Source organism: Solea solea, chromosome 16 (genome assembly GCF_958295425.1).
Source record: "Solea solea chromosome 16, fSolSol10.1, whole genome shotgun sequence".
Lineage (NCBI taxonomy): Eukaryota > Metazoa > Chordata > Actinopteri > Pleuronectiformes > Soleidae > Solea > Solea solea.
In genome coordinates this window covers 14,467,384-14,492,054 of record NC_081149.1, presented here as the reverse complement: position 1 = coordinate 14,492,054, position 24,671 = coordinate 14,467,384, and the positions used below count along the sequence as shown (strand labels likewise).

The 24,671-nt window shown below is 41.4% G+C and overlaps 1 protein-coding gene across 2 annotated transcripts; it reads left to right on the top strand.

Moving 5' to 3' along the window:
- Window positions 1-920: 920 nt before the first annotated feature.
- LOC131475884 (ubiquitin carboxyl-terminal hydrolase 22-like) lies at window positions 921-23,924 on the top strand. 2 transcript variants are annotated; one of them, XM_058654247.1, is made up of 14 exons: window positions 921-1,388; window positions 2,269-2,301; window positions 11,785-11,917; window positions 14,059-14,172; window positions 14,277-14,378; window positions 15,698-15,864; window positions 17,375-17,534; window positions 18,072-18,177; window positions 19,241-19,399; window positions 20,853-20,979; window positions 21,693-21,784; window positions 22,268-22,330; window positions 22,500-22,649; window positions 22,739-23,924. In XM_058654247.1, exons 1-14 carry the CDS (start codon window positions 1,269-1,271, stop codon window positions 22,779-22,781), a joined length of 1,569 nt encoding a protein of 522 aa, XP_058510230.1. In that variant the 5' UTR covers window positions 921-1,268; the 3' UTR covers window positions 22,782-23,924. The 2 variants fall into 2 exon arrangements, with proteins under 2 accessions (XP_058510230.1, XP_058510231.1); XM_058654248.1 differs by lacking the exon at window positions 2,269-2,301.
- Window positions 23,925-24,671: the final 747 nt, after the last annotated feature.

Here is a 24,671-nt window from a genome sequence, read left to right as displayed (position 1 = left end):
AATGGTTAGCACTCTTGCAGCAAGAATGGAGTTTGCATGTTCTCCCCGTGGGTGCGTGGGTTTTCTCTGGGAAAAATTGCTCTTTGCAGTCAGCAAAAGAATGAAAACTTAAGTAAAACATATTTTTTTAACATTGGTGCGGCATCATTATTCATGCAGAGTTGTAATAATCAAACCAGTGCTGAGGAAATGTTAACACCAGTGATCGTGAAGACTGGGTTCCCAACGAGTAATGTCAAATAAGTCTAATGAAAATAATAAAAATAGGCCCTTATTTCATTAGCATGCTCCCTATTCATGCTGTCATCTATTCAAATGCTCAGCTGACGGTCGTATTGGTCCAATTTTGACAGTTACTGTATGCACTGTGTACACCATACAACCACCAGGTGGCAGGCTTTCATGGAAGGTACAATAATATTGAAGTTTGACTAATTATACAATCAAATAAGCACGGAATATGTTTTATTATATTTACATTAAAACATGTACTTCAAGCACTTTTGATACCACATGACCTGCCAAATGTATATAAACCAAAACGGACATATTAAGTACTTGCATCCAATAGAGAAAGGACATCCTCAAATAATATATATAAACATTAAATATTAAATAATGTAAAGGCAGTAAAAAACAGTTTTTTGTCGACAACACGCCAGTTTTTAAAAGGGGAAAAAAAATAATCTTTGCACCATTCACAATAACATTGATGTTAAGTTTTGGATCGATTGTATACTCCAGAACAGACTGGACGGGCGGTGTTTTGCCAAGACACAGTCGTCGATGCATGCCGCGCTTGAAGTCCAACAGTCACTCACGCGGGACACATCGGAACACAAACCAAGCAAACCCAAAGTGCTCCAACATCGACGTAGTGACGTCACCTCTTTGTGTTAGCAAATCACGGTGTACGCTGGGCGGGCATTGTGAAGCTGTAGTTGAGTGTTAGCAGGCTAACTAGAGAAAGAAAGCTAACTAACCGTGAGAGTGGAAGTAGAGCCAACCTTAAATGAGCAGGCAACTGTCAAAACTGCAAAGGGAACATACATTTTTAGTGAAGTGATATTTCTGTTGGATGACTGGCTAGGTAATCCAAGAGCGTGTTGTCAGATGCCCAAGGAGATTTTTTGGATACTACACCGATTGTCCCATTTCCAAACGGAAACCATTTCTGGACAGACAGTTCGTGCTAGCTAGCTCAGTGAACCAACCAGGAGACGTTTCATTGTCACCTAAAACAATCCAAACTGAATGTTTTGTCTGTCATGAGTCCGGCCGGGTGCTCCCATGTGAACGCTTATAAGGTGGATAATTGGAAACAAAACCTTCGAGTCATTTACCAATGCTTTGTTTGGAGTGGTACTGCTGAGACCAGGAGACGCAAGGTAAAAACACAGGAACTGCAACGTTAGATACACACGCAAAAGTGAAATGGTGTTTAACAGTCACAGAAGCGGGGTGTAACTGGTGTCCCACATGAAACTGAATCACTCAGCGGGGTTGAACAGAACTACTCTCTTACTGAAACTACTTCTGCAGCAGTCATGTTGCTAGTCCCAGGGCTAGCTAGTTAGGTTGTGACCGGTAAGTTAGCTTAGCAGGAATCTACCTTGAGTGCCGAGGAGACTTCTTTGCGATGTTAACGCCAAAACTCAATTTACCCTAAGTCGCTAAATTAACCTCTATTTAATATTTTGTAGTGGGTCAACTGCGTGGAGTAGCTGAGCGACTCCGTTTGGTAGAAGATGATCAGTAATTTGGATGGTTAAAGTTGTGTTTTAAGAGGAGTTGTGTTCATGGGCTAGCATTACCACATCAAATGGACCCATTGTGTCTGTTCACACACGCACACACAAGGTGCTCAGGCTATAGCGGTTCGCCCCTGGTCTGTGTCTTTTCTAACAGTGGTCAGTTGTTTATGAGTTTGCATGATGGGACGTCAAATCATTACTTTTATTGCCTACTTCCATTTGAGCTCATCCCACACCTGATCGGCCTACACCGCTCTGAATAGCTCTCTACAGTGAGGTCATCACCGGACTGCCTTGCCGTTTCTCTCAATTTCCCACCCCTTGACTTCCTTTTGTCAACTTAAACTCGATTTGTTTGTGCCATGATATTCATTTTTGACAGGGGAAAAACAATCTAGGAGGTGAATTTGTTTTTGTGTGGATTTGCAACTGTGTGTAGGTTGCTTGTTTGTTATAAAGTATACATGCTTCTCTTATACATGTCATACATTTTTATGTCGTTGTGCTATAATAGGTGCGTCAGAGTGATGCAGGATGGACAGAGCTGGTGAGTTGATAACTATTACCTCCTCATCTTAACTGACATACTATAGGTAGTTCAGATGTACAAAACTGGCTTGCTTTCTCTCTCCTCTTGCTCACCTACCTGTATGCCTCAATGCCTTTCATTAAATTGACTACATTTTAGATGAAAACCTATGTAGTGGAAGAATATAGCCTCATCCTTGCTGTGAGACACAGTACACCTAGTATGGCTACCTGGTGGGAAGGTAAAGCAAAACAAATAGCCAATGCAAAATGGTAATTGATCCTTTTGTGTAGTGAGTGTTGTAGTGACATACTTTGGTTTGAGCGTGGTGCTCTTTGCATAGTGCGTTTTTGCACTTTAAGTTTAAGAGCAAGAGTTTATCTGAAAATAATATGAGGTTATCAGTGCAATGGGTGACATTGCAGCATGAACAAAAGTTGAGACAGATGGTCTATTTTTAACTATTTCCCACACACTTTACCTCACAGTACTGCAATCAACAGGAGCTGAGACTGTCTGTGATGGGTATGCAATTGGTTTGTAGTACTTTATGATGCTCAGTTTATTTTGACCCATAGTGTTCTGCTCATCCTCCTCCAAATAAGTTGCTTCACAGCCAACTGGTAGTTGCATTTTGGTATCAGGCTTGGAAACCTTTATCGTCCCAACACCGCACTGAAAATATCTTTCACAACCAGCTACTCTTTATCATTGTTTGGTCTGTGTGTCTCTTTGTCTATGTCAAGGCAAAGCTAGTAATGATGTCAGGCTTGGAAAACCTGAGTTATCTGTCAATTTGTGTTTAAAATGCAGTTTGGCTTATGAGTGCAATTTTCTTAGCTTTGCATATGATTTTTGTTATGAGAGAGATGTCTAACATCTGTTGACGTGTGCATTAGTGGTTTGGCTCTGCCCATATGTATCCAGACATTGATGGTTCAGGTGACTGTTGTAGAGGGAAACAAATGATAACATTGGCTTCCCACTGCCTCATTGCCCTCCAGGATGTCCATAAGGAAGTATTAATCTTGTGCTTCATACTCCCTTCACTGAGCTTCCTACCAAATAACTAATCTGACACACGGAACAGGTGTGGTGCTACTCTAGTGGTACACAGTGTCTTCTGCAGGTTTTGAAAGACACCACCTTTTATTCACTGAGGGATAGATGTGGTTTTTACATTATGTTCTTTCCCCTCATGTTTTTATTTCCCTCCTTTTCTTTTCTCCTCAGCAGTGTCCCTGCAGGCTATCACCTTCATCCGAGGTGATGTGCAGGATTATTTTTGAAAAATTGGTCACCTGTTCTGCGCATGCAATTTAAAACCCACATGGGTAAAGAGGGGCCATATTAATACCACACCCAGCATTGTGGCTCATTCTGGCTTAGGTTCGCTTACCTTTTATTGGTAGACAATAGCATAGTAATTATTTTTGACAGATCAGTCCTTGATGAAATGTACACCAGTATTAAACATTCATTTTGTGACCCCTTTAGGTCTTTTGCATAAACATGGCTTAATTGTCTTCTGTGCATAAAGTAAAAATACCTTAATCATCCTTTAATTACCTATGACACACAGGCTCTAAGGAGAAAACACTTGAATGCAAGTGTATTAAAGATGTCTAACTAAGGGAGATGACAAGCATTAACAATTATGTAATTATGTTTTCCCTTTGGTGTTGATGGGAATTTATTTCAGACAAATACGCTTGTGTTTCTATGCCTGTATTCTACTAATGCACTTCATGCCAAAGACTGGCAGTTAGTAGAAATGTTCTGATGTTCATGTCATGCAGCCTGAGAAGCTACTACAACCAATATTAACTGTCAGTTTGTGTCATGTCACAAAACTGGCTCCATTTCGGAGGAGGAACTGTTATTCTGATCTACTTCCCTTTCCAGTTTTATGCATCCTTTCTTTGTTTCTTAGGCTAATATTACTGAGTTGTAATATTCAGACAATTTGGAGGTTGATTGTTTGAATATGGCATGTACTGTAAGCCCCAGTTTGCTTTTGTTTGAACATGTTTCTGATTTTTCCCCTCTTCACGTTTCACCAGATTGCCAATTACCATTCAGCAGATTTGTACGGATGTAGACACAGGTGCCTGGTACATACCTGCCCTTGCTTTTAACTGTTGAATTTATTCCTCTGTTTTGGCCCCAGTGCTTGATGATATTCATAATTTATACTATGTGAATGGCTGGAACGGTGGAGGAATGGTGTGAATATTCATGAAGGTCATGGTTATTTATTGTATGTGCTGCTCCATCGAGTAGGATGGACACAATTTAGTATCTGTAAGAGAAGGCTCTGTGTCTAGAAAAACACTGGCATGATGAAGGAATCTGCCGTGCAGTAAAACCAGAGCTATTACGTTAGGATGAGTGGAAATTGGATGAGATGAAAGCAGGGAGGGTGGGGCTGGCAGATTTTTACAGCCATAACTGCTTTGAAGAATTTGCTGTCACTTTGATAAAAGGGGTAAGGGTTGTGATTAGAGAGCTGACTGAACTCATCTTTTTTATCTCCTAGTTTTGATGAATCACATATGATCAGAGGAATCATAGCCCCCTCTTTCCCACAAGTTCAAACCTGATTTCTGCTTGTGATGAGGGTAGATGAGAGAGAAATCCTTTCCCACCTAGATATATTGCTGAGAAATTGGGAGGTAGGAAAATTGATATCTTTCAAGGATGACACATGTCTGTCACTCTTTTCTCCCACTTTACATGCAAATACACAGTCAATGACCCTAGGCACAGTCCATCCCAGAGAGTGGCTTATTCCTGGGCTGCAAGCAGGTCTCTTTGTGAGATCAGTCTCCATAACATCACAGGCCTGCTCCTTGACTCATCAGCATACGTTTGGAGCAGCAGGATCTATTCCTCCAGTCTCTTCACACCCTTCACTTGTTCCTATTCTGTGCTCACTCCCACGCTTCTCCTCCCTCCTTTCACTTGCTTCTGCCTCTTCCTACTTGCAAACCTCGCACAGCATTCTTTTTGCCTTTTGATTATCCCGTAAAAGTCGTGTAAAAATGTTTGTACTTTTGAAATTACACAAAGCATTCACTGCACTGTTAAACTGGAACACCGAAATATAATTTCCTGTTTACAGAGGTTTGTGTCCCTCCATTTGTGGATCATTTTAAATGTATAGCCATGCCAACAATCTCTCATGCCTCATAGACAGCACTTGGTAATGTCAGTCTGAACGTTTTGGCGTTCATCCAGGCTAATGTCTTCCATGCCTGTGTGTACTCTATCACTCCCAGGTCTTGTATAATGTGGCTTTTGGTCTATCAGTCACTGTGGCTCAGTGACTCAGACTAAACAAATGGCACAAAGTCTGCAACCTCCTCCCATATACATCATAGGCTTGCTGTGTCACCTTGCAATATCCTTCTAGCATGTCATTGCCTCCCAGTTTCTGACCACAGTGGTGGGCTGTGCCTTCCAAGCAGTTTATTTGCCATTCCCTGAGAGCCTGGTCTCTAACTAGGCTTTAGCATTCTTCCCCGTGGGAGAAATCCTGGAGAAGGCATCGGACTAAGGCTCTCTGGGCGGTATATATTGTGGTATAATTTGAAGCATCTTGCGCGGTGATGGTATATATTGTGCTATATTCTTGGTTATGTACATTCACCTTGCTCACGTGCGCGCACACACACACATTGTGGAAAAAAATAGAATCAGTTTTTGAGGATTTTCTCGCTATGCTTTGATTAATGTATGGAGAAACTGAAATGTTAGGTGCCCCAGTGTGATCAAAGATAAAAATGTAGTTGCACTCTTAAAATTTCTGTTTTTTTTTAGGAGTTCTCAATTCCCACGCACTCCCTATTTTCAGCCATTAAAAAACTTTGCACCTTTCAAGAGTGTAAGGCTGCAGCCTGGAACCACTCTTCTCGTGCCATCTCGCTTGGTACCGAGAGTCCATGCCCCCGAGCTTCTAATTTTCAAAATAAAAGCTTGCCTCCGTTACCTCTCGTCTCATGGCACTGCTGCTTATCTTGTGTATATGTGCCAGTGTACACACACATACTACAGGATACAGTACAATTTCCATGTGAAGTTTGAACAAAATGCAGAACATAAACATAAAATAAGACTTGTACATTTTCAAAGAATTGAACTGAGGAGGAACTGCCTGCATTTACCTCAGTTAAGGGGGATACTCTGGATACATGTCTTGTTATAGAGGGGTGCCTCAGCATTGAATGTCATTTTTATCGTCCGTTCTATTTACTGCAAATAGCCAAGAAATACAAAAGTATAATTTTCATAGTCCTGACCTTGCCTTTACCTGAGGTCTTCAAAGAAGGTATAATTATGAGGGTGTAAAGCAAGCAGCACATGCAAAAGCTGTTTCCCATTTTTATCCCATGTCATGGAATAAAATACTCGCATGAAAATAAACAAACATAAAAAGAGCCACACAAACAGCCATCTTGGTGCATCTTGTAATCAGCGATGGGCCAGTATTTGCCAACAAATGGTAAAAAAAAAATATTTTGAGAGTTTAAATGTTTTGAAATGACCATCTTGAATGAATTCGTATTATTGACCCTTTGAACTTGCTGTTGTACACACCCCAGGCATGAGACGAGGGGTGGCCAAAAGCTCCAGGCTGCAGCCTTATTCGACTCGCACCTTTTGTTTTGACGATGACGTCATCGACATGCGTTATTGCGCTTGGCCGGTATAATGAAAATCTCTAGCGTGGCCAAATTTATATCGTTTGCACCGCATACTGTTTATACCGCCATTCCCTACATTGGCCTAAGAAGTAGGATGCATTGTGAGTCTGCTGTGATATTCTAATCTCAGCTCCCCTTCAGACAAGTTCAATCCCCATTCATCTCTCCTTCTCAGTGATCATCTCTCTTCTTTGCCACTCCCTTATCCAGATTCAGTAATTTGACTCATTAAAGTGTTGTTTAAAAAGCTTCTGGGAAGACATCACTGTTCCAAAGCATGCTGGTCATGGCATGGGCCAGCCAATGAGGCTGCTGCCCAGCCCTCCTTTAGTACTGCCATCTGGCTAATGAACTGTCAGTCACTCTCCAGGGGTTGACCAAGCCCAAAACCAGGAGGCAATCAATCTCCTCTAGTGCGGACATTCAATTGTTCCCTATTGTTAGAACCTTGAACCCAAATGACAGCTTTTCTAGGGACTAGGACTAGGTGAAAAAAGGGCTTGTGAAAAGCTGAAGATTGTGGCATTAAATTGATATTTAAATGCACTAACAGCCACTCTGTGCCTCTTTCTTGCAGGAATTGCGTATTGATTTTCGTGCGGATAATGTTCAAGTTGTGGACTGGTTTGCGCCATTAGAAAAATGAGAAATCATCATGTGATCTGAGATTTAAGTCCCCAAAGGACGAGTCAGAAGCTCTGTGCTGTGGGTGTCAGTCACATGCACAGTCCTTATTCTGTGTGTGTGTGTGTGTGCTTTCAGTGGAGGAGTGTGGTTGCAGGGTTTGACAAATGATCACACAGCCTTTTGTTAAGCTCGGGCTAGACTGTTAACCATCTGTGCAAGCAAACAAACATGCAATCTGTTTGCATGAACTGTTCTCGTGCTGTAATTTTTTGTCAATGTTTTTTTTTTTATTTATCTTTTTTTATAAGCTTTGGCCAGTCTACATCTTGTAGCTTTAAATAGATGTTGGCTTGTTGCGATTGTTGTGTGATACGACTGTCTGCCTTGTTTTATTTTAACTTTCGAGGTACAGCTGATTTCCACTCCGGTGGTTCTCAGCAGTTTAGTACCAGCACATGATTTTGCGATACAATACTTATGCCGCTTATTTTTCCTTATACCCTCTGATCTCTGTATATCAAGAAACAAACACAGCTTACCTCCCCAATCAAGTTACCTTAAACCGTGTTTACACACATGTGACATACAGACATGCCTAAGAAGATGTGCCACCACACAGCATATTATTGCGGATTATTTTCAAAAATCGCTAAATATTATTCGCTAAATATTTTTTTGATGAATTATTTTGTCCCAAAAAATGTCGCTCGAACCCTGCAAATGATGATGTTCTCATATGTCTTGTTTTGTCCACTCACCAAAATTATTCAGGTTTTTATTATTTATTTGTTATATGTTGCAAAAAAACAGAAAATATTACCATTTAAGAAGACTAAAAATCAGTGCGCTTTGCAGCCCTAGAGTGCATACTTTTGGAGAGGTAATTTGTCTTCTTAAGTATATTTATATCTTGCACTATGTATGACAGCCACTGTTAATTTTGTGGCAGTATGAGTTTGGCATGTGTATGTTTCGAGGCATGGACAGGCTTATGAGTGTGAGGTAGCATGGTGAGTCACTGCTCTAATAGCAATGCTCTCGAATCTCTATTGACTCTCTCCCCTCTCCCCTCTCCCCAGTGCGTTTTTCTGCAGCAGCAGGAGCTTGCTTCAGTTAAAGCCAGATCTTTGTCCACATCATAATTGTCGTCGTCAGTCTCTCTCATCCTCAGCTACAGCTCATCACATATCTGGCTCTGTTTGATTATAAGAGTGCATTTACCCCTATGCCGGAGGAGGAATACTGCTGCCAGATTAAATAATGAAGGAGAAAACGCTTGGTGTGAGACATTGCTGTTGCTTCATTCATATTTATAAATATGCACCTTGATCTGAAACGTTGGAGGATTTATAGCTTTTTCCCTTGACAGCCACTAACGGATGCAGTGAACTCACAAAGCATGAGTTCTATCACATGTCCATGATAAAGATGTACTGGGGATCTATTCATCCAGCTAATACCTTTCTGCATGTGTTCTTCCATCAATCAGCAGCTTTATACATTAGTGGGCCATTCCCCTGGTCATGGAGCCTGGCTTGACTAGCCTCAAAGAGCACAACCCAGATGGGAGATGCAGCCTAGCGCAGCATGAGCATGAGCTTGCTACCTGTCCAACACTTGTTTCAGTCATCTGAGCCAGTGGATGATCAATAGCTGATCTAATAGAACATTAAAAGCCCTGGGCGCACAGAGATGTAGGACTGCTGACACAGAGGAATAGATGGACTGTGAACCACGGGTGCTGAAGCAGAAATGGATTTTCTGCCCGCTAAAGGGGTGTTGAGACAGGGGAGGTTGAGGATGAGGGCAAGGCGTGGCATTGGCATGGTTTCTTGTTTTTGACTTGGAGTCGTGGTGCAGTGAAAGAGGAGGGGGATAAATGCTAGGTAAACAGGCTCCTGAAAACATGACCTCATCTGTGATTCCACACAATATGTAATCTGTCGTTTTACCCTTTGTTAGTTAATGTTAATTTTGATTCTAAAAGCACAAACAATTGCTTCATCCTATCCCCTTGCTCCTCTTGTCTCATCAAATGTCTAGGAAACAAGCTGTGCCCTAAACATTTCAAGTTCAGTCCGATATAGATGTCAGTCTTTATCTTGTTTTTTGAGTCAGTCAATGCTCCTTTTAGGAAAAAAATCTACCCTTCCTGTCATGGCCTTGCCTGCTCTCCAATCAGAGCTGGCTCGCACAGGCCAACGTAGGAGCAAAATAAAACAGAGCTTAGTGTCTGAAACCCTGAATATCCCCACTACTGCAATGTCATCACAATCCCATGCCTAATAATGCTTGGCCAAAACACAGGCCTTTCTATGAGTTTTGCAACCAATATGTGAGATGTGTTTCATGTCACATTCATCTGCAGCATACCATGATGGGAGCAAATTATTGTGCGAATAATGTATCACTTCAGGTTTAAACACAAAATTGCTCCGTATGAGGCAGTCATTTCCATTTTTTAACCCACAGATGAACAATCCCAGACCTGCACAGACTCGGAGTTAAGGTTCAGGTAGTAGAAACAAATACTGGATACAGTTACGGTTGTTCCTCGGAAATCCTGGAACCTACCGTAATGACAAGTATATAAGCGCAAAGCTCTATTTCTCTGCTTTCCGGTAGTTTTGGAATCTAGATGTCACTTTGTATGGTAATGCGAAGTATGCATGCCAAATCCTGTTGGCGACGACAGGATGGTAACAGAAGGGTTGATTATGTATTTGGGGTATTTTAATAAGATATAGCATGAAATATGTGCTAATAGAGAGTGAGCATTATGCAAATGCTGTAGCCTTGACTGAGTCATCCTCTGGAATGGTAATTGTACTCCATTACTCCACATAAGCAGTTGTAGTTTTGTAGTAGTCCTATTGTTCTTGTGTTTTATGTCTGCAGTGAAGGAAGTGAAACTGGCTGGCACGGTCTCGTTTATTTCTTAGGTACAATGGGCTTAAATTCTGTTCAGATGGTGTCAGGTTATGGGATTGTATTACTTGTTAAAAGGTTGCAGTAGGAGACAATACAGTACGGCTTTGTTAAATTCCTGATTTCATGTCTTCTTGCTTTAGTATGTAGGAGTCTCTCACAGAGTGGTCTTGCACCAGAAACTGAAAGCTGGTAAATTTACCCAGCCAATAGTTACTTTCTCATTTTGCATCTCTTCACCTTTGCTTCCCACCTTCTTCCCTTCTGTCTTCTGTGGCTGATTCATTGCCACAGGTCTGCACACTGAAAGGCCGTGATTGGGTCTGTTCTTTTCCCTTCATCCCTTCTGTTGTTTCTCTTCTCTCTTCCAAAGCTGACACACTGACTACTTCTGATTTGTTTTCATGCCAGTAGAACTGTCCACTTAAAGCATTGAGTTTATTCACTACTTTTTGATGCTACATAGCTAATTTTTTAATAACCAACCTATCACAACTTAGTATACTATTTAAAAACTGTCTCTGAAGATCTGCCTCAAAAACAACACAGTCAAACTCATACATGTCTTTGTTCTCACACAACCTCTGTATCATATTTCTCGCTTGAATTTACAACATCGTTCACCATGCCCTCACTTGTCTCCTACGCAGTCTGTTTTATCTTTCTTTTTTTTTTTTTACACCTCCCATATCTGATGACATTTACCTGCTCAAATTCTGGAAGTTATTTCCACAGCTGTAAAATATTGTTGTGCATAAGATGGGGGACTTGTGAATCTGTGTGTCCTCCTGTAAGCCTTCACCAAATATGTCAGGCAATCTAATGTGCAATTTCTTCAGTCATCCCTGAGTGCTATACTCGGCTGCTGCTGGAGTGAGTGCTTCAGTTCAGCAGATTCTGCCTGCCAAGGATTAAATCCCATCATGGCCCACATGTGTTACAGAGCAAAATATTAAGTGTAGAAATAAATGTGTTGTTTGTCAGTAGCACTGAATTTGTCAACAGGCTCTGAAATCTGTAGCATGTCTAGGTTTATGCAAACCACGGTGTCCATCAAATGAGTTGTCTGACTGACTAGAAGATACAAATGTGGCGGTGACTTCCTCTCTGTATGCCTGTGTCACTCCACATCACTGCTCTTCCTGCTGCACGGGATTTTCTCACCACGCTGACTTATGTTCTTCTTCAATTGTTTGTCCCCACCCCAACCCTCCGTCCTCCCCTGGGTTTTTCTCCACAGGCCAAGTCGTGTATCTGTCACATGTGTGGCGCCCACCTCAACCGACTCCACTCTTGTCTCTACTGTGTCTTTTTCGGCTGTTTTACAAAGAAACACATCCATGAACACGCGAAGAACAAGAGACACAATCTAGGTAAGCCGCACGCTCGTTCACACTCAACATAAATATGAGATGAATCGAAATGACGTAATTGCTTTATGGTATTGAGATAATTATGTTTTAGTACTTTAGAGTCAGAGTATATGTCCGGCCCAATGCCCTGGGTTCACACGCATCACGTCAGTCTTCACATTCATATGCACCCGAGTGGTCCACTGCAGCATTAGCTATTATCAGCAAAGGATTACAGCATTACTTTGGGCATCTTTCTCTCAGCGGGCACGAAGCCGAACCTCAGTCTAACCACAGCACATTGTCATTCTGGTGGGAGCTCCTTAGCTAGTCAAATGTCAAGGATTTAAGTTACAACATTCGGCTTCATCCAGCAGCAAAGGAGAAGCAGACATTGCTAATCCACAGCTGCCAGAGAGCCTAGCTTCAGAGTCCCATGCCAATTAAGCTAAATGAGGCAAAGGTACTAATGAGCAAGATTTTGATATTACCCTGACAATGACAACACTTTATTTAAACAGGGGAGATGGTGGTGTGGCTTGATTTAATTGATTTAATGCATTTCAACAGTTTGGTTACACATACCCCAAGAGGACAGCCACAGTGTTAATTAGCTTTCAGCGTTCCACAGGACCATCTTTGACATTGGCACTCTGTTCTTCTGCACCTCCTATCAAATTAATCCAAACTCCCTTGACTGTTATACTGTTAGACAGCAGGCTCTCTTCTCAGGGCTCATTTGACATCTTTTTTAACATCCCTTTCCTAAACGCAACACACCACAGGACTCCTTTCATATAATTTCCTTCCACATTTTTCCCTTGCTCAAGTGAAAGGCGAATGAGGGACAAATCCATTTTGTTTCCATTTTTGGCTGGTCTGCAACAGAAGGCCGGTGATGTCACTTATGAATTTGAACACAAATATGACTGAGTTGGAGTTTTCCCATTGGCCATTGCCCTTTCAAAAACGAATTGGATAGCACAAACAAACTAATAAGCACATTTGGTGCATGATTTGACTGAATGACGTGCCTACTGAGTGACAGTTTTACACAGAAGAGTCACAAGCGTTTCACTGCAAGCACAAGCTTAGGCTTTCTCTCTGCAGGCACATTTCTCTATGTATTTCACACAGTTACCCACACAGCTGTTGACAGATGTGAATGAGCCCGTTTTGAGCTCAAGTAAATGAGTGAAATCGCAGATCATTTGTCGTCTTTAACTTGCGAACGGTGATTTTTGTAAACAGTGTCGCAGGAAGAATATCAGAAATTTAGCAATGCAGAGAAGCAGCATGGAAACGTCGTGGAAATGAGCACCAAATCACATGTAACGTAACACATGTGACTGCTTTATCGGTGGAACAGGAAAACATGTCAATTTGGAACAACCTCATTGGGAATATGGATGATATAAAACCTCTATATGCGAGTACAGAGAATATAGGAGAGAAGGGGAGAAAAGAGACCTGAAATGCAATGCCACCATAAATGTGATCTAGTGACATTTTGAGTTTTTCAACAGGATTCAGGGACTTTCTATTCAAAACACAACAAAATCGCAGCTGCTTTCAACTCGATCTTCAACTTGTACATTAACGATGCAACGCAGTGACCTCATCTTTTTCTTCTTCTTAACCGAGTTGCTGTTGTCCAGAGGAGAGCGGCATTTTTTTTTCTTATGCAGGATTTATTCATTTGCTCGTCTTTCCCATAACAAATTGACTGCAACATATCCTACACCAGTCAGGTTTTCTACATAATGCGTAAGCTCACTTTCTCATCTGTGGGCAGCACCAAAAACAGAAAAAAGAAATATGTCCAGTTAAGCTAAAAATAGGTTGTCACGGCAACAGAGCTGAAGTATTGTTGCTGTGGAGTTTGAGAATGGAAGATGGTGGTGTGTGTTAGTTGAAAGCACAGGTGGGGGTGGGAGACAGATATACCTATTCCACCACTGCTTCCCTCACATCTCTTATTATTGTTCAGTGCTGGAGATGAGATGCGAACATTGCAGTGTATGAAAAGTATAGGTGGGGAAAGCAGTTGTCCTGTCGGTGTTGGACTGTAAAATAAAACCCAACATGTATTACTGTGTGAAAGAAAATCCCTCTGTAATTCCTAATCTTTTTTTCTCCCTTTCTCCCCTTTTTCCTTCCAGCGATAGATTTATTATATGGTGGAATATATTGTTTTGTGTGTCAAGATTACATATACGACAAAGACATGGAGCAGATTGCCAAAGAGGAACAGAGAAAAGCCTGGAAATTGCAAGGTATAGAATTTTCTTTTCTGTAGCAGAAATGAATGCAGCTTTTGAGACGTTAAAGCTATCTGATATTACGGTGCCGTCACACTTATCCGTCCTTGTATCCACAGGCATCGGGGAGAAATACACAACATGGGAGCCGACCAAGAGGGAGCTAGAATTATTACGACACAATCCAAAGCGGAGGAAAATCACTACAAACTGTACCATAGGTGAGCAGATGCGTGTGTTCATCTTAATCAGCAGTTATTCATCCCTGAATGGGGTGAGTATGGCACAAGTGCACCTATATTCATTTTACAGCCCCTTTCAGACCTGGTATCAAAATCTCCCGAGTGATCCAATCACACATGGATAAATGTGTCTCCCCACACTCTGTATTCAAATACTGAATAACATCATGCATGAATACAATTCAGGGATGTTGATATGTGCGCATCAAACTCACTGCCCATGTGTCAAAAAAACACTTGTTAGTTTGTTGAAATGTAATAATGTTTCTCCACATGTTGTGCGCACCAGTTTAAAAAAAACAAAAATCTGGCACTTTAAGGTCTAAGTTTGTTCTGTTGGCGGTAGAAGGTTATTTTAAGTTATGAACACAATGTGACCCGTCTACCCAACGTCAACTGGGATTGGCTGAATGAATGAATGAACACAATGTTATTATTATTATTTATTATTATTAGTATTATTTTTTATTATTATTGTTGTTGTTGTTGTCTTATTATTATGTCATTATTGTTGTTAATAATTAAAAATACTAATAATGACAATAATAATAATGATGATAATGATAATAACTGATTTGGGCTCCCCAGAACTTGCTTCTGTTTCTTCTGTGTTTTTTTCTCTATGGTCAGTTTCTTTGACGGTTTATCCATTTCTGCCTCTGATTCAGCTTCTTCCATTCCGTGTACCTACCGTCTCCTGTGATCCTTCACACGTTCATATCTTTAAATGTCCTGGTTGGTGGCATTGTTTGGGCAGTAGACCGAGGACCAGTCAAAAGTGTTTAAGCTCTCACTGAGAGCCTTCTTCCAGAACCAAGCCATGCTCAATTGGATTATGTCCAGGACCTTGCTGTGTCTCACCTGTTCCACTGGCCATTGCTAAAGGACTGTAGCTCTAATTCTCTCACTCTAATTGAATCCATTCAGAGTTTTGGGACGTGCTCCAGGACGAACACAGTTTTGCTGGCACCCCAACCAACACCATATTGTCAACTGCCCAGCCAGCCGCCCAAAAAAAAATACAAAGATAAAAGTCTTGACATTGAAATGATTAACTGAATGTCTATCCAGTTGGATTTATTACATGTGTTATTCTTTTGGTTACTAATTTAGCAGTTCTCTCTCATTTGATTGGTTATTAATATGTTGGCTGACCACAGTTGAAACTCGGTCAGTCCAGAGAAACTGAGAATCAGTCAACTGCTCTGCCCACTGCCCAAGACTCAGATTTTGTGTCCAGTTAAATTTTTTGCACCGTTTTTTTCTCACTCTTCACTTCCTTTCTTCTCGTCTTGCAGGTTTACGAGGGTTAATAAACCTGGGCAACACATGTTTCATGAACTGCATTGTTCAGGCCCTAACACACACGCCACTGCTGCGAGACTTCTTTCTCTCTGACAGACACAAGTGCGAGATGCAATCAAACTCCTGTCTGGTGTGTGAGATGTCGCAGCTCTTTCAGGAGGTAAGATGACACAATTTGCACGCACGAACCTTTCTGTACGGGTCTTTTTGTGTAGTTTAATCTGACCTAGACAAGCATACGATTTTGAAACAACAACTGGGTAATAATTAGAGGTTTTTTTAATAACCATATAATACAGAATGTTCTCTTGTGCTGTAACCCACTGCAGAAGGCTGAGTCACTGTTGCACTCTTTTGTCTAGTCCAAAGAGAGAGGCAGGGAGGAGGGAAAAATGCATGCCTGAAAGCAATGTACAGTGTAACATACAAATGAAATGTCCAAATGCCATAATCCCACCTTTTATTGATCCTGATCGGGCCAGTTGGGAATTATGATGCCCAACCTTTTGTCCTTAGCCTTTAAATCCTTGCTTTTTGATGGCAAGGGAAACTCATCGCCCTTGAATATTATGTAATGTCTTCTCCCACACTGCCATGTTTTTTTTTTTTCTTACACCCTCACACTTCCAAGTATATGAGCCCACAGATGGCAAGTGGTGTTAGAATGAGTTAATCATCACCCCCTTCACAAAAATACAGAGCCCTGCCCGGGCGCAGCTGGCTCTTCAGCGACGTAGATAACACCTCATTCACCCAGAGAGGTCGTCATTGATCAAGTGTTAGTGTTTTGAGACGGAAAATGTTGGGTCATATTGGGGAAAAAATATTTAAACACTCATAAACATGTTCACTGTTATTATTTCTGAGTTCTTCTGTCACATTTTGTCTTTTCCCAAACTCAATTTTTTTTTTTTTTGCTTATTTCTAACCTACCTCTACATACACACAGCTCTGCTGTTTTGAAGGGGTGAGGTACTCCCCTCCCTTCTCTCTCTCTCTCTCTGTTCATTGTTTTCTCCTCATCTTGTAGAGTCTTTCATTTGTCAACTACCTTCAAGCTGCCGAATACAAGTAGCGTCTGCATGATTCAAAAGAGACGTCAGTGTGCCATATTTTCCCCCTCTCACAGCTCAAATCAGGCTTCAGTGAGAATAAGTGAGGTGTGTACTGCAGCTATGTGCTGACAAATGAGAGCCCTCTCTGGTATTAATGATCGCTGTTTTTTTTTGTTGTTTTTTTTACTTCATTATAGCATTTGCAACCTCCCAACTCTTGCACTCAGTTCTGTTACTTTCATACCTGCATCTCATGACCCTGACCTGGACTGTCGCTCACTCAGATTCCCATGGCAACTCAAAGGCTCTGCAGTGCTTTACATGCAGATCTTTTTGCACCTAACATCCTCGATCCCTGCGGATGTGCTGTCGTTAGAGCTGGTGCCGTTCGGCGGCGTGGTGAAATTCATTCCTGTCTGACTAAAGAAAAGTGGCGATTGATGATCGTCATGATTGACAGAACATTTCACTTCTATGGTTATATTAGCAGAGACGTGATGCATAACAGTGCGCCTACTAATGTATTTTAAAGTAGGCTAACCGTCTCTCCTTCTCACCCACTTCACTCCACCTTCCTCAACTTATACCCCCCCCCCCCCCCCCCCCCACTCTCAGTTCTACTCGGGCCACCGTTCGCCCCACATTCCCTTCCGGCTGCTGCACCTGGTGTGGACTCACGCACGTCACCTCGCTGGCTATGAGCAGCAAGACGCCCACGAGTTCCTCATCGCAGCATTGGACGTACTACACAGGCACTGCAAAGGGGACACCATCAGTAAGCTTCACTTAATTCACTCCAAAAGCCCTAACAGTATTATCCTCATTTTTTTGTACCATTTTTAAGTATTCAAATTATATCAAATGATCAATAATTATTCTGACTTGTAATAGTTACACATTTTCTAAATTGTGCAAGGATTACAGAGGATTCAACTGACTGAATGGGTAATGCGTTTAAAAAAAAAAAGGACGGTGCCTTTTGAGAGACTGAGTGAAGAGTCCCTACTGATGTGTCTCGCATCGTCTCTGATCCTGCATTGTATAGTTATGCCTTAGATCTACCCAAAGTGCAGAGTGCCTTACTTACACTGCAGAACATACTGGAGGAGACTGAAAATTCCATGTGCCAAGGACACGGCAAGCATGAAAGCAGTGCGTGATGTCAATAGGCCCTGCTGCAGTGCAATGACAGGCTGACTCACTAAAACTGACCCCTCGCATACAGGCTCACTCTGATTGGTTATAGAAGATGTATAGAGATGTGAAGAGGCTCCACTGTGTGTTTATAGTCCTTGCTGTTTGTTGTCCACAGGAGATGACAACGGGAAGAAAGCCAACAATCCAAACCATTGTAACTGCATCATTGACCAAATCTTCACTGGGGGCTTGCAATCAGATGTTACCTGTCAAGTTTGCCAGTGAGTTTGTGTGTCCGTTCAGTGTGTTTGTTACTTGAAATTTAAAAGAAGGAAAAGGAAAATATAATGTACGGCTACAAAGCCCCACTTGACTTGTCCATCACATGACCTACTATTTCCATTCCTAGTTGTTTAAACATTCATCTTGAACCCTCATTGACTGCCGCTGCTGCAGTCCGTTCACGCAGCTGGAATGATTGATATGGACACTATCAGTGGTCCTGGAGTGGATGAACTACGGGTTTGTCTCCTCTCCACTGCTCTTATTTAAAGGTTCAGTCCCCGTGGAGCTGCTGTAAGGGGGGGTTGTCTAGACAGCAGCACAACCAAGGCATTGCCTGCCCCCTAAAGCTGTCTTGTCACATTAGCAGCAGCACGTTGCACTGAACTGCAAATCACCTTGCCCAGACGTAGCAGGCAAGCTGAGCCCAGCTCTGTGCAACATTACCTGCCTCTATAGTGAAAAGAGGGACTGCTTTTGTAGATAATGTATCATTTTTTGCGGATCGTTCTGCCAGAAATTCGATTGATTTTAATTTTCATTAAAAAGCCATGCTAACTACCTTTTACCAATGTATAAACAAAATGGTGCCATGTTGGCGCCACATTACCCCATGAAATGATCACAAATGAATGACTTGCCTTAACATAATAATGTGTATTACTAATCTATAAGCATGCGCGACAGCCCATCACCTGTACAAGTAGTACGTGTGATATGTACCACGTGCTTTATACACCTGAAGTCCAGTCTACAGTCCATCACAGTTATTGGACTGCAATAGTACAAATTCCTTTCTGCATGTAAAGCCAAATTTCCTTTGATGCCACACTTCATTGAATTGCAAATGGACCTGGAAGAACAGTGTGGTTATTATGCACATGCACACTCTCAATCTGCCAGTCGGCTTAAACAAAAACATGATCAGAATCTACAGAGGCTGTGTGAATTTAGGCTTACGCATTACCATCTGTGTCATCATCCTTTCATCATTTTTTAAGTGGTACACACACCCCCCCACTCATAACCACACACTATTGGACTCCCCTTTGTTTTCTCTAGTGGTGTTTCCACGACGATAGATCCATTCTGGGACATTAGTCTGGATCTGCCTGGCTCATCCACGCCTTTCTGGCCTCTCAGCCCAGGAGGGGATGGCAGCACAGTGAATGGAGAGAGCCACCTGTCCGGGTCCACCACACTCACAGACTGCCTACGCAGGTACACGTTACGTCTTGGCTGACAGCGGGGCTTTTCCCCCGCAAATCTACTCAATCCACACTAAAGTGAATCCCCCATCATCCTGATTTTAAAATATTTAGTGGTGCTAAATGATAGAACAGGTCAGATGCTTTTGATGTACTATGTAGCTGTGTTTCTCTGTACTAACGCTTAATACGAGCTGTGTTCAAACTTGGTGTGACATGAGTTGAACATTATGAAGGGAACAGAGATATCTCTGCTTATTTTCCCGCATGCCTTCATCCACCTCTCCAAAGCCATGGGTCTCAAATGTCTCCACACAGTCAAATAAATGTAATTCATCCCTCCGCTTGTATGAGAGGTTATATGCCATCTGCTCATGCACACTAGCCCTGTTATCCCCAGATCTCCTCTTCTCCCATCACCACTTTAGCAGAACCGCGTTGACCTCTCGTATCTCCTCTGCTACCTCGCCTGTCTAATAATCCCCCCCTTATATTATTTCATTCCCTTCCCTCTCAACTCAATTCCTTTTCCCCTTGCCCTCACTCTCTAGCGCTCACATCCCACCCCCACCTCCTCTCTTTCCTCTTTTCCTCCTTTCTGTGTAACTTTTCATTTTTTTTTAACCTGTCCTGTCCAGCAACTTATATATATATATGTATATATGTATATATATGTATATATGTATATGTATATGTATATATATATATGTGTATATATGTATATATGTGTGTGTGTATATATGTGTGTATGTGTATATATGTAAGTATGTATGTACGTGTATATATGTATATATGTGTGTGTGTGTATATATGTATGTATATATATATATATATATGTGTATATATATGTGTATGTATATGTGTGTGTGTATATATATATATATATATATATATATATATATATATATATATATATACATACATATATATATACACACACACACACACATATAACATATAACACAAAAATTGTTAGTAAAGTAACTGAGGCTAGTGGTTGTCACTAGATGTGGTTGGATTTAGAGCGGGGGACTACTCTACTACATTTCTTTACTACTGCAGCTCCATACACACCCCTAGGTGCTGCAGCAAGTCTCTTAAAGGTACAGAACTGGTTTGGTGTTGTTGCTGTGGTGATGGAGACATTGGCAATGCGAGCATGTTTATTCACATGCGTCGTGGTTGCACCGTAACTCAAGCAATTCTTAATGTTTAGGTATTATCCGGGTAACTAAAGCCAGATCTGTATAACTAGATAGGTATGGTGGTGGTGTGCATATTTAAAGAAAAAAACAAAACAAAAAATGTGTGACCTAACTGAGGGAAACATAACAGCTTAACAGTCTTTCTCTTTAAACCCGTTTTCTTTTCCTATGTATGTTTGGGTTGTTTTTTTTTGACTACATGTGCTCTCCTCTCACGCGTCCTTCTCCTCTTCTCTTTTCATTCCAATCCCCTCTCTGCAGGTTTACGCGGCCCGAGCATCTAGGAAGCAGTGCCAAAATCAAGTGTGGCGGTTGCCATAGTTACCAGGAATCCACCAAACAGCTGACAATGAAAAAGCTCCCCATTGTAGCATGTTTCCATCTCAAAGTGAGTGAGCCCGGTGACGTCGTGTTGCCAATTATCACTCATTACGCTAACTGTCGCCGTGTGACAGTTAGAGTATTTGAGGTAACGTTGAGCTTTTATCTTTCGTACATCTACTTCTGACAGTCATCACTCCTAAATAGAAACTTAGATTACATTATCCTGTATCCTTACATCCATATTACAGTATTTCATAATATGTATATGCAGTAATGATTGCCTTACATTTGATCAAATCCAATGTGCTTTAGCCGTCTTGTACTTCAGCGGTTGATGCAGTTCCTCCTACCGTGTAGCCTTTTCACACAGTGTCCCAGGACACCTATGATCCTAATGACTCGTACTGTCCGCCACTGTCCATGTTTTATTTATCATACCATAAAGGCCCGTAATGTATTTATGATATTCATAGGAGCAGCCTGCAACAAGATAATCGTAAATCATTCCAAGCCTATTCTTGTCGTGTTACAAATGCTTAAGTGTGTGACGGCCAGAGTGGAAAACGTTTCATTTTTTTTTTTTTACCAAGTCGTGTTGTATTTTGTATATTAACAATGCCTGTTATTTCTAAATATGTTTCTTCTACCCCTCCCCCCACTCCTCCTCCTCCTCCCCCTCCCCCTCCTCCTCCTCCTCTCTCTCTTGCCATTTGTCTTCCCCTTCCCCCCCCTCCTTTCTACGCTATTCTCCTGTCCTGCTTCTTTGGCCATCTCCAGCGGTTTGAGCACTCTGCTAAACTGCGGCGAAAGATCACAACGTACGTTTCCTTTCCTCTAGAGTTGGACATGACACCTTTCATGGCATCAAGGTGGGACTCCCAATGAATTCTCCTTTCCCTCAGCTGACTAGAAGCACATCTCCTCTTCCCTCATATTAAAAGTTGTCTGATGCCAGCTAGGAAAGCATAGTTTTTCATTATCCAGCAGCTCCTGCGTTTGCCTGCTAGAATTGTAATTTAGACAAATGTACTTATTAGACACTATATGTCTGGTAAATATCCTCCCAGTTATTGTGTTCATCTGCATATTTGCCAAAATAGCACCCTATAAATATCCATTAGTGTCAATAGAGCATGCAGCAGCAGTCTTGCCCCACCCCTGGTTGTAGCATCCATTCACTTCTGTTCAGAGACATAAATATCACAAGCGGTACAGGCACAAGTGGAGCGTTGTCTTTGATAGATGGAGTAATCCTGCCACCTAGTGGATTTATTTGGCTGTGTAGCATGTTTTCACAGATGTGCACAAAAGTAACACAGCCTTTCTTTTTTTTTTCTTCTTGTTCCTTGCAGTAAAGAGAGCAGAATGAACGGGCAGTATCAACAGACGGTTGATGTTTTAAACAACGACAATAAGTGAGTACCTTTCCCAAAATTAAACTAATTAGAATCCTATTAAAAGCTCTTTCTTGTTCTCCATCCAGTGGAGTTTCATCTTCATTTTCTATGACATTTGTATGGAGTATGGAAAATATCTTGAAAGACTATTGAGATGATTTTTCCTTTTTTCTCTCTTTTTTTTTAGGTATTCCTTGTTTGCAGTGGTGAACCACCAAGGCACATTAGAGAGTGGCCACTACACCAGCTTCATCCGCCAGCACAAAGACCAGTGGTTCAAATGTGATGATGCTATAATCACCAAGGCCAGCATTAAGGATGTACTTGACAGTGAAGGGTGAGAACCGAAACAGGCTTTAGCAAAAACCCGCTAAACCGCTAAACACTGGGACACACCTGATACTACTGTTTCTTCTTTCCGCTTAGGTATCTCTTATTCTACCACAAACAGTTCCTCGAGTACGAGTAGTCTCTGTGACCACTGACCGTGAAGAACCACTGCTTCTGATGAGAGAGCCAAGGGACTGGGGACAGGACGAAATACAAACACAAACCTACCTGAAACTCTGAAAACTACCAGTCTGCTCCTCCGGCTTCGGAGGACAAACATAATAATGATAATACAAAAAAAACAACAACAAAAAAAAAAAAAGACGTGTGAAATCATGCAACCTTTCAAACAAAAAACAAACAAACAAACAAAAAAAAAAACAAGCACTGAGCTACTTCTTGGCATCTACTTGACAAAACTGAATGAAGAGGGGAGAAGGAGGAAGACGTCGTCAGCTCCAAGCTTAGACAGAGGGGAGAGGCCCCACACCTGCACTCTCTCTCCCTCTTCCCATCCTGCTGCTGGGGAAAACTCTGAGCTAGACTGACCACCATGTTGATTGGACACATCGGGATTTTTCTTAACAGTATTCTGACCCCACCCCCACCCAGTCACACATACACAACACACAGCCTCCATTTTCTCTCCCATGGTGCTCTCGTTTCAACCGACCAAGCATTTAACTTAAATGTCACGATGGAGGACGTGTCGTCATATGCACTTGGGACTGAACTAAGCGACGGAAGAAAACCTATGAAAAAAAAACAAAACAAAAACAAAAATAAAATCAACGTATTATGAACTTTGCAAGGACATTTTAAAGGTATGGTTGTGATTCTTACCATTTGTGAATTTAGTTATGACATACTGTAATGACTCTCGTATACATCTATTTTGAAGAGCAAAGAAATCATGGGAGAGCATGGAAATGCTGCCTTTGCCAGTTGCTGGGGAAGCGCTGCCATGGAAACTAACACATTTGGACCTGTGTGTGCTCATGTTCCATTATTTACTGTGTTGATTGTTTTATTTTTAAGTCTGGTTGAGGGCAGGGAATATCTATTTTTTTAGCAACTCATTGAAGAGATTTTGTTTACTGTTCTTTTCACTCTTTTTTTTTTTTTTTTTTCTTTCAGTACAGTCATATGTCCCTTGCTGTCCTGGTACTGGAAATGTTTTTGGACGTGTTCGACTCATTCTTGTGGAATTGTTGGTATAATGATGGTGATGATGATTAAATTGGCCCCTCTTTGCTGTTTATAAACTGTACGTTGAACGTGAGCTTTGGGTTTCATATGGCATTCCGAAGAGAAGACACGCGGTCCCATATTGTGCGAGGGTGCTGTGGTCTCTCGTCATTTAGCACCTTGAATGCTCTGTGCAACAGAAGCCCATTAAACAACGCTGCATGCGACTGGGTGTTTCACGAACATGTGAAGAATTGCCCTCACTAATGCCCCGAGGCCCGTTGCCCATCGAGATATTTGCTCTGTCATTTGTGGTTGGGAAGGCAAGCATACAAGTTTATATAGGGTAAAACTCATTGCACGTATATATATATATTTATATATATATATATATATATATATATATATACTGTATATATATATATATGGGCACTGTGCTACCACAGCGTGGCTCTGAATCCATCAGTGTTAATCTTCTCCATGGCAACTGTGTGGCTGGTGTAGACCGGTGTGGTTTGTGGTGTGTCTTGCCTCTGCAGTGCAGTAAACCCAGTGCTCTATTCAATCAGTATGCTGTCAAGTCAGACATTAGATAAATGCACATGAACATCAGGGTGTTGTGGTATGTTTTGTTTGAATATCACTGATTGTGTATGTATTAAAAAAAAAAAAATAAGAAAATAAAAATGCAGAATTAAAAATAAAATAAAAATAAATTCACTCATGTATAAGATGAGGGCCCTAACCTATCACAACATAATGCCACATATGAACCACAAACCCTGGTTTAGCTGCTCTGTTGAATTGAAAACAAACATGCATATCCTTTTGTCTGCTGCAG